At 38.3% G+C, this 13,767-nt stretch overlaps 1 protein-coding gene across 4 annotated transcripts in view; it reads right to left on the minus strand.

Moving 5' to 3' along the window:
• Positions 1–294: 294 nt before the first annotated feature.
• The window catches only part of RAPGEF4 (Rap guanine nucleotide exchange factor 4), a 160,395-nt gene continuing 146,922 nt past the window's right edge, over positions 295–13,767 (minus strand). For all 4 annotated transcript variants that reach the window (XM_049812151.1, XM_049812141.1, XM_049812160.1 and 1 more), the window contains 4 exons: positions 13,292–13,379; positions 12,902–12,966; positions 4,619–4,673; positions 295–3,070 (listed from right to left, as the gene is read on the minus strand). In XM_049812151.1, the coding sequence (XP_049668108.1) occupies positions 2,943–3,070; positions 4,619–4,673; positions 12,902–12,966; positions 13,292–13,379 (336 nt within the window). In that variant the 3' untranslated portion in view covers positions 295–2,942. The remainder of the gene's footprint in view (positions 3,071–4,618; positions 4,674–12,901; positions 12,967–13,291; positions 13,380–13,767) is intronic.

Genomic DNA, 13,767 nt, shown 5'->3' on the forward strand with positions numbered 1-13,767 from the left:
ACATCGACAGCTGCCTTCCTGTTGTAAAGTCAACACAGGGAGCGAGAGAAGCCCAGTATGGATCCCAGAGCCAGAAGGTAGTTTTATTCATTTAATCTCTAGGTATGTAGACTGTGATCAGCACCATAGCAACTATCTGAGCCACTTGAATGAGTTAGATACAGAGATAGCAACACTCCTTATTTATACAGCACCCTTTATTGAAAAGTTAAAAAATGCCAGATACCAGTTTCATTGAGTTGGTAAACTGCATTCATTTGTTGATATGGAGGTGCCATAAAAACCTCTATTTGTATCGCTGGGATATATCTACATGATAGAGACTGTTTGGCAACAAATAAGTAAAACAGTTAGAGGTTCTAAGGAATAAAAGGGGATAAAAGCATACTAAATGGATGAAGAATCGGTCTATGTGCAGAGCCAAGCTGAAACTTGGCAGCTTTATAAACCAGTTAACACAGAAATAAAGGAAAGTCCAAACAATAGGAACAAATCTGGAACAAATAAAATCGTGAACTCACAAATGTTATAAGTTGATTGTAAAGATAAAAACATCTTTTGAATCAATCGTGTCCCTGTAGTTTATTCTACTGCATACTTTGCTTCTGGGAAGATTCTGTATCTGAAAAAGCCATGTGAAGTATATTCATAGAGCAGTACAAATGGAAATAAGAAATATTTCTCACTTGAATAATAAGACACAACTTTGTCTCTATGTTATTAGCTGGTTTTCCTCTGAATCATCTTGAACTTCTAGTCAGACAGCAAAGTAAAATAAATTATTTCATCATGCTGCAGAATATTTCTTAACTGTGTCATTCTTTCCTTTCAGAATGCAGGTACTGAGCAGATAGTGGTTCTATGTGTCAGCATTTCCCTGGTGCAGAATTTATGTTTTGACTAAAAGGGTGTAATTATTTTTATAGATTAAAAAAATAATTTTCTTATGTTTATAATGACTCCACACAGTCCCGGTCAACGCCAAGAAAAGTATACTCTGTGTCTGAGGTGAAACGTAGACTGTATCAGTGAGGTCATCTCTGAAGCTTAATTATGAGGTAATAGTTGCAACTTCTAATTTCAGGCTTAATCAGTTTTATGACATCCAGCTTCACAGAGCAGAGCTGGCGTGAATGCAATAGGAAAGATTTTTGCCATGTGAACATCATCATTCCCTTGGCACATGCTTGGCCACCATCAGTGCTTGCCCCGCAGTAGGACCGCCATCCCGTGGAGTATTCAGGCAAATGATCTTGGAGGGGAAAGGGTACATGCCAGATCACCTCTTCCCTCGTGGCTGCTGGACCTGACAGTCCTCCCTGAGGAGACGGAAGCCAGAGGCCTCTCAAGTGCAGCATTAGTCAAGGTCTCAACTTGAGTTAGCCCACCTGAGGTAAAATCCTATCCAAGATAAGGTAAGTTGTGCTCACATTAGTGACCGAGCAGGACAAGCTAGTCAGATAGCTAAAATTAAGAATACGTCCCTTCTTCATTTAAACCTTTCCAATTTAAATGTTTCCTGTCTTTACATGGGAGGGTAGGGAGCCTCCTTAGAAACTCCAAACAAACCAGCTAATAAAACCATAGTGTTACATCACTGCAAGGCTGTCACCCCCTGTGGCAGGGATGGATCTGACTGGCTTTAAATTGGTTATCTATATCACAATGGATGTAGGCTAACTGCGGTTTCGAGGCCCAGCAAATGATGAGTGAATTTTGCTATGTCAGCCAATTAATAGCATCGGTAGCATCGGTATTTATGCAGGAATGAAGCTGAAAGTGCAAATAAGGCCAGCGACTAAACCTTTCCGGCAATTACATTTAATAAGGTACTACATGTTATTTACAGAAAACGTACATCACACAAGTCCTACACATAAAATGCACATAAAGACAAAAGCTGCACTCCCATAACATGCTAAACAAAATAAATAGAACTGAATTATTTTGGCACAATAGCTATTACATAAATAAATATCCTAGAACACAATGAATTAACATTTATTTACAGTCTATTGAAAGTGCAAAACAATTGGCTGAAAATTAAGATATTTGTAAATGCTTAAGACCAGAAAATATGTGTTAACCAGCCACAATTAATTATAGCTGAAGTTTAAGGTTTTAATGTCAGGAAATTATTCTCTTGAAATCCATTTGTGCATGTTGTGCTCTTTTTGATCCAGTCCTTTGCTACCTTTATGCTATTGATGTTGACAACATTACTACCATAATGGAATTTTGTAAAAACCTGATTGGTAGTTTAAAAAAAGAAGTAAAATGTAAACACAGATTAATCTATTTATCATTCAAAATATTTTCAGTCCTGTCAGTTTTCTGAAATGGCCACACTGCTTGCAGTAGTAGACAGTATGATTAAGATTAGAAATTTTTCTTAATATCTGTTGTATTTCACATGGAAATATTTGTAAGTCTTCTCTGAATAGAACTATACTTTGGACTTCTCTTGAACCTACATTCTTTCATCAGATGCTCACATACATCTTCTACTGAGGTCAACAGTAGCTGGGCAAGCTAAACTGATGATCAGTTTTGGTCCTGACCTGAATAAATCATAAAATACAGATTTTTAATTAGGGGGAAAAACACTGCCTCCCTTAGAATTGTTAGAAGCTTTTTGTGTATTTTTAACTAACTATTCTATTTTATCTTTTGCCTTTTTTTATCCTTTTTTATTAGAAATCATTTACTACACTTTAAGATAAATTAACAGTTCGCAACATGGCCACCTGTACAACTACAGTGCATAAATTCTTCCTCAGCCAAAGTTCTCTGACAGGCTGGTATACATTGTGCGTTGCCTAAGACCTTAGACTATGTTTTTGCTTATTTTTGTAGTGGCAGTGCAGTAGCAGAGAAAGTGAAGTTCTTAACAAGTGACCTTGACAGGATAAAAGATCATTTCTCATCATTGCTTCAAATGTTTATGCTCGACGCGGTTCTAGTCGGTGAGACATCTGTGATAAAGTTCTCTGGTTGTCAATCACATTTAATTGCCGCACATAGCTCCGAACATCCTGATGGTTCTTATTAGTTAGGGCTGCGTCAGGATCTGGTGAAAGAGAAATGATGTAGGATTGATACACTTAAATGAACAAATGCCTGAACAGAATGCATAACTCTTTACAAGCTGTCACAGGAAACACCAGATCCTGGTGAGTTAAAAAGAAAATATTTAGAAATCGCTCTCTTTGAAACCTTTCCTCCGTATCTGATAGTCTTTCTGGTTACTACCCTCACAAATTAACTTTTTATCTCAGATATCCTTGGCTACATTTGCTCAAGTTGATGGCCCTTGGTTACAGTTTTATACATCACCTTACCAGTCAATAGCTATAAATTATATAAATTATATAGCTAACTAGTATGAATTAAAGCTGCCCATCTGCTTTTGAACAGCAGCTTTCACACAGATTCAAAACTATATAATTATTTTAAGCCTCCTTTCATGAAATATTCCCATTTCTAGCTCAGTATTAAATATTTGTAACACTGTGTGCTTAGTGGCTGCCCCTTTCAAGCCTCAAAATTTACTACCTGTTTACATTACTTAACCACATTGTACCTCCTCCAATAACAATTATTAAGTACCACTGAGTTAAAATCTGAGTATCTTCAGCCTCACAGTGAACAGCTTGCATTTTAATGAATTATGTGTTAGGTAACTTAAACTTCTCTAAAAGAAAGATACTGAAGCATCTACTATATATAAATACACATACACACACAGAAAAAGCATGGGACTTAGATATGATACATCTATATACCGGCACTTTGTTATATCAAGCATAGTGAAAATCCACTTCCATTTCTAAATATGTGGAGGTCTCACTAGTGCTTATTAGATTAAAATTAAAAGATCATAGCCAGAAAAACCTTGATGGTGGGAGAAAAAAAAACAACCTTCCTTAACCTTAATCTTCTAGAGTTAAGCTTTGACCCAGCTGGAAAGAAACTATTTTTATAAAAATATAGTGTTTTATATTATTTATTCTATTCTTTGAGAAAGAGGAAGGCTGCTGCGAGGCAAAATGAATGAAGTGCTGAGGAAATGCCTCTGTGACTGGGACTGACAGTGCACCCAGACGGTATAAGACCCACAGAGCAAGACTGTTTGATCATACAGCTCTGTCATCTTACATGGCCTCAGGTGAATTCTGGTAATTATACTGACAAACAGGTTTTAAGTTCATCACCTTATGCAGTTATGTCACTTATAAACGTCATGTTTCCGGCCTGGTTTCCTATAAAAACAGGGTTTATCCAAGCAAGTATCTTGCATTTATCTGTGTGCTGCTGTCTGCTAGCCTTATTTCAACCACTTCTGAACCCAGTGGCTAATTTCAACCAATTCTAGTTTGACTGATGTGTAGAGACCTCACAGATATTTAGCTCCTTCACATGCTTGGAAAAGAAATGGAGGAGAAGGGGCTTCTAAGAGCTTCCTGAAGGATATTTCACCCTGTGAAACATCGGAGGATCCAAACATGGAAGGATCACTGGAAACCAGGCTTTTGAATTCTGGTACACATGGAATTAATTGTAATTATTGTAGCTACTGATGGTAATGCTGACTGTGCAGATGTTGTAAGACACTTACTGAAAGATTGGCTTCGGCAGAATTTCACCGTCCTGACAGTGTTGGCAATCATGCGCTGGAAAGAAGAGATGGGATGCAATCAGAGAACAAGCACTGTATTTCATCATCATTTAAACGAAGCACCTAACTGTGCCTGAATGTGAAGACATATGCCAATAAAAGCAGTCATATGAATGAAAATATAATTTTAATGCTGATATCCTCATATGCAGAGTGTGATTTGCATTTACACAGGCTTTAAATGAGCATGAGTATAATTTACATGTGCTCAAAGAACCCCTTCCCTTGCTTGGATGCTGTAAGAGGCCTTAACTAAGAACAAAAATCAGCCCCTTCAATGTGCATTTCTTTGATACCACCTTCGCACATTAAAAAGTAAAAAGGAATATCATGTAGAACACCTTGGAGTATGCATACATTAATTTTAAGGCCATCAGTTGCTAACAGCAAGGCCATTTCTAGAACATACTCAGCAATTAAAGAGGTTTCACCTTTTGTTTGAGTTTGAGTTTAAAATGCAGCCCTCCTGGAAAATGACAGTGTAAAATGAGCATGTGACAGTGTATGTTCACTGATGCCCTCTGGAAGTATGCTCAATTCACAGGTGAGAAGGCCACAGTTAGAACTGTGGCCCTGCAGGCAAGTTTCATCAAACAGATCTGTTAGACTGTGTTAGCTTGCACAAGTGTATCTAACTCAACCTGAAAAGTGGATTCACTTTTGGTGGACACTTCTACTGGCAATTCACGAAAAAAGCAGAAGTCACTTCAGTCCTTCTGGCTGTGCTTGCTCTTCAGTAAATAAGCCATCATTTCACTCACTTAGATAAGAAAACACTAATCAATACATTTTGCTCTGATAAATCAGATGCTATTTTACAATAGTTTTTAAGAACAGAAATGAAGGTAAGTCATAAAGCAAAACATTCCAGATTTAGTTCTGGACTGCAAAATTTTACTTGGCTTGTGTCACCACACAGGTAATACACCCACCAGCGTGGGGGCAAAATGAGATAGTTTGATTCAATCACTGTTATAAGGACATTTGTTTCAGTTTCTTTTGCTTAGATTAAGAAAAAGCAGAGGAGGGAAATGCTATTCCTAATCAGACTGTAACATTTGTTCCAACACTTTAACATCCAACAATTACAACACTGCACACTCTCACAAGGCTGCTTCATACCTTCTTGAAATCTTGTGTGAGATTAACAAGCTAGTCATAAGCTCTCACACAATGGAATGATACATTTCTTACTAGTAAACAGTAAAACTTAGGGCATACGCTCCTCAAAATTAATACACAACTTTAACCTTACATGAAAATGTTGTTATAAATAAAATACCTTTGTGAAATCTGTCATTCCAGAAGTGGGAAGCACCAATGTAAAACATTCCTTACACACATACTGAATTATCTTAGACATTTCAGTGCACTGTCATGCATACAAAAATGGGTATGGCTGGTCGTCAGCATTAGAAACACTACTGAATATATCATGTACTACGTTTTTGTGGATTACACATTGTATAATCAAATTAAATGTAGCTATTCTGAAACTGATCTAAAACATTTTAATTCTAAAACACAAGTTCCCAAAAGATGTAGGGAATTTAGATATGGGCCTGTTTATATTGTTCCTAAAGACATATGTATTTACAAGTGGAAAATAAGTAATTTCAAGTAAGAATAATTTTTATCCTATGTTAATTTTCATACATCTTCAAGCCATCACTACTAAGCAGATTTTCTAAGGCACTTACCTTACAAACATTCTCATATGTGCTTAGCATTAAGCATGTGAATAAGCCCCATTGACTTCAATGGAACCTCTTAAATACTCAAAGATAAGCACTCATTATAATACTGGATTGAGACAGAACACACTGTGTATTACAGTGTTGGTTCTTCAAATCTAACCCAATCAAATGAAAATCAAAACAACATGAACATGTAAACATGAATGTTTTATAACTCTATGGATTCATATTTGGCTGTTATGTGATGCTGTTTGCTTTGATTTATACAATTTGAAAAAGTACTCCCCTAAAATAACTATTTCAAGGAGAGACCATAAAGTTGAACTGGACCAGCCAACCTGATGAAGTTTCAAGAGCATCTAACTTCAAGGGAAGCTTTGCTAAGGACACTTCATTTTTATGAAGATGGCCAGCGTTGCTTGATGTGCTTTCTAGACAGATTATTAATACACACCCTAATTTTTCATACCTGTAAATGTTTAGGTTTTGAAGCCTCATTTCATAATGATCTTTGGAGCTAGACCAAAGGCTTAGTGTTTCATTAGTTTGATTATTAAGCCTCTTAGGTGAAAACTTAGATTTATCAAAAAAAGTGTGCTCTGTGAAATCATTTTACTCTTTTTTTTTTCTTTATGTGGGAAATTTGTTCTGAAAAAAAGCATAGCATTCAGAATAAGTACTCTAATGCTGTATTCTACTGAAAGACAAATTATGTGTGTGGCGAAGGTTTTTAAAAAGTTTTCACTATTTCCAAATTTCTCATTATATGGGCTATTCCAGGCAAGGAAAACCAAAGTGGCAATGAACTTGTCCGACTTCTGGTTAAAGGCTGAACTGCCTGGCTTCCTTCAGTTGGCTGAAAGGCTTCATTTTAAGGAGTTAACTTTGCCTATTCGTGAGGATAATCTCATTCAATCTGTGCATTCAGAAGTATCCTGGCAATAATGAAATACAAATGAATGAGGAAGTGGGTGTTAAGGCAGAATAAATGGAGAAACTGTGGCCAGAAGACAGCATTGCAAACCAATGGGGAGATTCTGGAGCATTATGTATCCTTGAAGGGCTCCTGTGTAATATAAACTCAAAGGAGCTCTTCTCTGGAAGGTGCAAATTGAACAGAAAAACAGCATATGAAGTGAAAGTGAATTTCCCTTCCTGAATCTTGTAGATAAGTTGGATTGTCATCTTTTGATTCAAGAAAACTAGAAACATGTACAGAGAAAATGTTCAGATGGAAGTTTAATTGCCAGCTCCTTACAGTTTTTCTTCAAATAGAGGATTACCTCTAGTTAATGCCTGCAAAAATTAACCTCTGTTTACTCACTGGGCTAAGAAAGACCATTACTGAAAAGCCATACAAACCTAAATTTGGATCTTTCTGAAATAGAACCAACTGCATAATGTAACAAGCAACTGCTACTACCAGCATGCTATATATACACAACAATACCCTTTCAAGTTTTACACAGTCTGGAATAGTGGCAGCAGGCCAGCACATTATCTTCTAATCCATTCCAAACCCAGGTTTCTAAATGTTATAAATATTCATATATGCCATAGAAAACTACTAAGGGCTTTAGTCACACACTTTTTGCATAATCTTATGTTCCAAAAATGAAAGAACGTTTGCCCTTTTTTTGCATAAGGATCAGAGTGTGAATTCCCTTTTGTTCATCTCCACAAAACCCGAAAACCAATATGTGCAGATTCTCTAATCCTCATTTCACACCTGAAGGGTGAAGAGGCTTGACAAAAAGAAGCCTCAGTGGCCAGCATCATGGCAGTGTCTTGTGCTGCCATGGCAGGTCAGCATTTTCAGAGCTCTCTCTGTGACTTCTGCTCCATCCACAGGTGTCATTTCTGAGACATGCTGGGTAGTGCGACATGGAAATGGTGCCATGGAAAGTGATGTTTGTTCAGGCTGTCTGATGATTTGAGAAATGGCACTGATAAAGTTCCTGAATAATTGCATCTTGCCTCTCTCTATGAATACAAAATTCTGTACTGGCAGTCAGAGTGCAGGATTATGCAGCTGAGGTTTGAAAAAAGTGCAAATCGGTAAGTGGTCAAGAGTATGAAATATTGCCCGTCCTTAAGGAGAATCATGGTCAGTACTTTCCTCACTTTCCTCTCTCTTCTTTCCCTGGCAATATATAATTCTAAGGAAAGGGCTTTTAATGTTTTTCTAAATATATAGCTATAAAAGCAATGTTACTGAATGTTATGACCGCGCTGCAGGTTGTAGGTTGTCCTATATCTGCTAAATCATAGAGTTTATAGGAACTAATAATACTGACAGCTTTGGGGGCTCTTCTTCACCTGAAAAGAGGGTCATTAAAAGGCCTAAAAGACAAGTGTGTATTCTAGATCACAAACTAATTGTATTTGCTGTCTACTGCCGTCTTCAGTTTTTACATAGATGGGTCTTCTAAAGCAACACTTACAACTAACATCTACTGTCAACTCACCAGTAGAGAAAAGATGCATGTCATGGAATATATGCCAAACTAGAAGGTACATCTGAGCAACACTGTGGTGGAAACAGCTTGCACCTTGTCTCCATCAGCTTCTTACAATGAGATAAGTAAAACACCTTCAATACTTCTCTAAAACCACGTCTTGTTTGGTATTGAAGACAAAGCCTTTTACTAAAGGCTTATAGTACCAATACCAGTAATTTAGTTATTCTGCCTACTTACTGGCAAAAGTATAAATAACATGTTCCTCCACCCCGTGCCTTGCTTCATGCAATAAATGGCATAGGAAAGAGCATAAGTACAGTGCAAATACAAAGACTATACCTATTTCTGACACATTCAGTATTGTTTGCCTACACCTTGTACAAACCAAAAGGGTCCGCTTACAAACTTCCCTCTTTACAAATAGCTGTGGCTCTACCACACACCGTATTCTCTTCCCTGGCTAGCTGTCCCTGCCCTCCCACTCCTCATAGCCTCCTCCAAATAAGAGGCATCCGTGGGGATCAGGAGATGGGGAAGGGGAAGAAGGAGCCAGCAGTTACAAAGGTGGCAGCAGGTAAAGCTCAGCAATGCTCTGCAGAGTGATGTCCCCCCACTACTGCCAATACCACAGTTCTGCCACTACACCTCTGAAAAGATCAATTTATAGAAAAGTGTACCAGGAAAAAATTGACTCAGTCCCTTTCCTTTTTAGCTTGACTTGCTAAAAAAAACCTAGGCTAATGTGGTTTAACACCATCTGTCTGTTTTTCCCTTCTTCTCTAGATAATTTTGTCAAATTTGAAAAAAGAACCCAGAGTTTTCAAATATAAGAAAGCTCCTACCAATTTTCTGTGAAATAGATGGCTGTGGACAAGAGAAAGATCATGTAAGTGCCCTCTTTTCCCGTCTCCTTCAGGGAAAAGGCTGTAGTGCAAGTTCCTATGTTATGACAAAAGCCTATTCACGCAGAATTCCCCAGCCATGAAGAAACCACACATGCCCCAGCCACGTGGAAAGCTCTGAGCAGAGCTCAGGCACCCATGAAACACAAACATTTAGGAAACCAGGCCTTGCTGTTTCTGGCACTTAGGGAACTCCTGGCTCAGATACTGTCTGACAGGTCCTGTGTGTTTTAAGATGCATCGTTTAATATAAATAATAACAGAAACATCAGAAAACAGAAGATATAAAGGAAGCTGTTTCAGCTGAAGAGATGCCACCAGATCAAACTTCTACTTTTGGCTGCCAGTTACAGGAATAAAGTTGTCAGCAGCACATCAGCTGTCGGGATCAGAGCTCAGTGGTGAGAATGCAGACATGATGCCAGAGGCTGTTCTCAGTTTCATCACTGTGCTTACACGAGAGACGGAGGGACCCACCTCCTCCAGTGGTAAATGGCACCACCAGTGGCAACTACCTAGATATTTTTATTCATAAACTTCAGCAAGCATCAAAGTTAGGATGGATCGAGGGAAATACTTTTCCAAAGAATGAAGATGTTTTAGACAGATCAGTAATAGAGTGGCTCCCTGCAGGTATTCAGAGGTATCTCCATCTGCTTGTGACAGAACATCATGCAGCGGAACAAACAGGCAGAAACAGCAAATGGCAGGACAGGATTCCTGTGAGGAAATCTGGTTTCTGCTTTTCTCCTGAAAATGGCAGAATAACATCACAGATTTACCTGGAGTTTATACTTAATGTAAAAGAGAGCTGAATTTATCTATGTGTTATCTGGCTGAGTGGTCTTGTCTTCACTAGCTAATATCTGGCAATTATGTGTGGATGTGACAGTTGTAAGCTTAACGCAAGTAGGCGGTAGCAACTGAGGTTTAACAGTAGGCTTTTCTTCTCTGCTTGACCTGATGACACATGCAAAAAGCTAAAACCTGCCAGGTCCATGTTAGGATTTGAATGAATTATGTGGGTGGAATCTGAATATCTTGCTTTGAAGAGCTACGGGTTGAGAGAAGCAGTAAAAACACCATAGAAGTATGCAGAATAGCCAGTGAAGAACATTAAAAACACAAAAGATATACTTGTAGTAAGGCCTGGAGAAAAAGCAGACTGAGCTTTTAAGTAGAGCACTAACTGAGGAAAGGTTTAGAATACTGAGAAGGGAGAACGTTTCACTTTCTGTTGTGTGGAGGAACATGAGACATTATACTGATTCTTTGAAAAATATATAGCATCAGAAATACGTTAATTGATCTTCACTTTCGCTTCCTAAAGGAAATGATCAAAGCTCAGATTGCTGATCAAAATGGGTGATACTACATTCATGCAGTACAAAATTTTATTTAAAATCTTTAGGTGCTACTAGAAAATCCATGCTCTGGATATAACATACTTCTGAAAGTAAGGCAATATGCAGACTAGGGTGAAAAGGGCAGACCTGCAGCAGCCTATATATAGATCAGTTTAAGCTGCTATAATATTCACTCTTGGCCTTGGGAGTGCCAAACTGTGGTATAGAATGGTGCAAAACCATTTCTAAATGACAAACCTAGGTTGAACTTCTGTCTATGGGCAAGTGCTCACAGGAGAGCTCCTGCCTCCTGTCATGGCTTTTACACATAGTCAGACATAAAGAAGAGCCTGAGGAATATAGCTCTGAGGCCTGCGGATGTACTGGCTCTTCTGGCTCAGGAGGTGTAAGTAGGCCAAGTTGAGGTGGAGAACATGGAGCCAGCCACATAGCCATGGCTATAGCAATGCAGCTGCCATCCCTCCTGGTTTGGAGGTGCTCCAGCCAAGTCTGAGATCCCTTTGTGTTCCCCCAAATATTTACTATCTATACTAAAATAAATATATTTATCTATCTAATTAGAACAAGCAGTCCAGGAAAAAGTCCTTTTCTGCAGGTAGAAGGCTCAAGGCCTTTGGAAGGAGATGGCAACACAGTCTGTGTATGCAATTACAGAATGTCATTATTGCGAAGTGAGGTCAGGCCCTTACTCAGGCATTAGCACTACCATTTGCTCACAAAAAAGCCTCAGGTTAGTGGAGAGGTATTTTCACCCTAGGACAGAGGCTGTCCGGAAGCTACAGACTAAAATCTAAGGAAGAATTCACTTAGAATGGTGATGACTTTTCTGTGAAGTTTTCTAAGGAGCTGAAAGTCCTCCTCTCTTCCCTTCTGCGGTATCAGTTCTCAGCAGGTAAGAAAAGTTCCTCTGTAGTGCAGTGGAAATGACCATGGAGTGGTTCTGCTTACTGTAGTACTAAGAACGAGCAGATGTAGGTGACAGAGTAGATACACTCTAGCGTGGCTGCTGAATGGAGCTTTACTGCAGAAACACTAAGCCAGGTTTGGTCTCGCAGTGCAGCTGCTCATAGATGGGCTTGGCTAACTCTGGTTCCCAGATGTAGGTGTCATCAACCACATCAATTAAGTACACAGCCTTAGCAACCAAGAAAGATGCTTTTCACTGCTGAGAAATTTAAGTTTCAGTTGAGATTTCTGCCACAGGAAGTTGCCTGTCTGCAGTTTTTGACAACGGTGTTTGAAATAAGAGCTTAGGTGCAGTATTTAAAATAAATCAAATCTGAGCATAATCTAACCTTTTATCATTGATCCCCCTTTCTAATATGAAAGCACTCAAGTCACAGAAGTCTCCTTTCACTTGTTAAAGGAAAGAAGAAAATAAGATGTTGTGCACGTTCTGTATTAAAGCTCCTTTCATTCTCTGAGGAGCAATGCAGAACTATCCCAGCCTGAGGCAGTTCAGCCCTGTTTGAAGGAACAGCAGTTAAAATCACAGCTTGGTCCCAAACTGGCTGTTAAATATTGTCTCTAACAGCTCTGCTTCCTGTCACTGCTGCTGCCTCTCCTAGGAAACATTTTGGCTGTGCACGGCTCAGTGGGCAATTGCTTCTCCACCTCTGTGAGGTTTTCTAGAAACCCAGAGGTCCCAGGTGCTGTGCACAATGAAGACTATTTTTGCTGGCTCTTGGTCCTGCCTTCACTTTCTCTAGCCCTCGAAGTCATTGTTGAGAAGTTTACTCTAAGAGATGAATAGGGAGGTCTTTTTAAATTTTCATTTCAAATATGTCATACATACCATTTTTTCGAAGTTTACTAGATTGTCAGTGAATGTCTTGTTTCCCTCATGAGTAAATGTCATGTCTGTATAGAAATAAAAGCCACATACTGAATCATGGCCATACAAAACAGCAGAACATTTTATCTATTCCTTACAAAAATCAAAGCAGCTATAAAAGTAAAACATTTAGTTTTTAATTTGCAGCATTTCTGCGACTAGAAAAATTGAGGTATGATATTCAGATGTACCAAAGCAGTTTTTCTTGTCTCTGTGTCATGCTTTTTACAATGGAAAAAGATCACACCTCACACCGAGACTGATTTTTGCTTTTTCTTGCTGCTATTCTTATTCTTCAAATATTTGACAAATAGCTTTCAAGTTAAGAATTCTGGTAACATCCAAGCTTACCTTTTATAAGTAGTGGCATGAAAGGAATTATTGGAGGGTCCAATTTAGCTACAGTTAGTCTGTAGGCCCTATGGTTTCTTGATGGATCCTTAAGAAAAAAAAGAGAAATCAAATAATTACTAACATGTATTATATATATTGACACACTGTATGCATTCATTTAGATGTCATGGCATTTATTAAAATAATTATTTTCTCCTGTGGCTTTAAAAGTGCATCTGCAAACTAAGACACCTTTTATCATTCTCCCATACAGCTTACATGATGAGAATGCAGCTGCTAAACACAAACATTTTTCATGCCAAATAGCAAGGTAAGATATGATTACAAAAAAATTGTCCATAAAATAAACCACACATTTTTCCTCCCTCCTTGCAGCTGCAGATCCAGTTTTGCATATGTTGTAATACTAAAATGTATTGCCTGGAAAGATCCAGGCTGGAAAATACAATTTCCCATATGTACTATCGGAAAAC

Source organism: Accipiter gentilis, chromosome 1, assembly GCF_929443795.1.
Source record: "Accipiter gentilis chromosome 1, bAccGen1.1, whole genome shotgun sequence".
NCBI lineage: Eukaryota > Metazoa > Chordata > Aves > Accipitriformes > Accipitridae > Astur > Astur gentilis.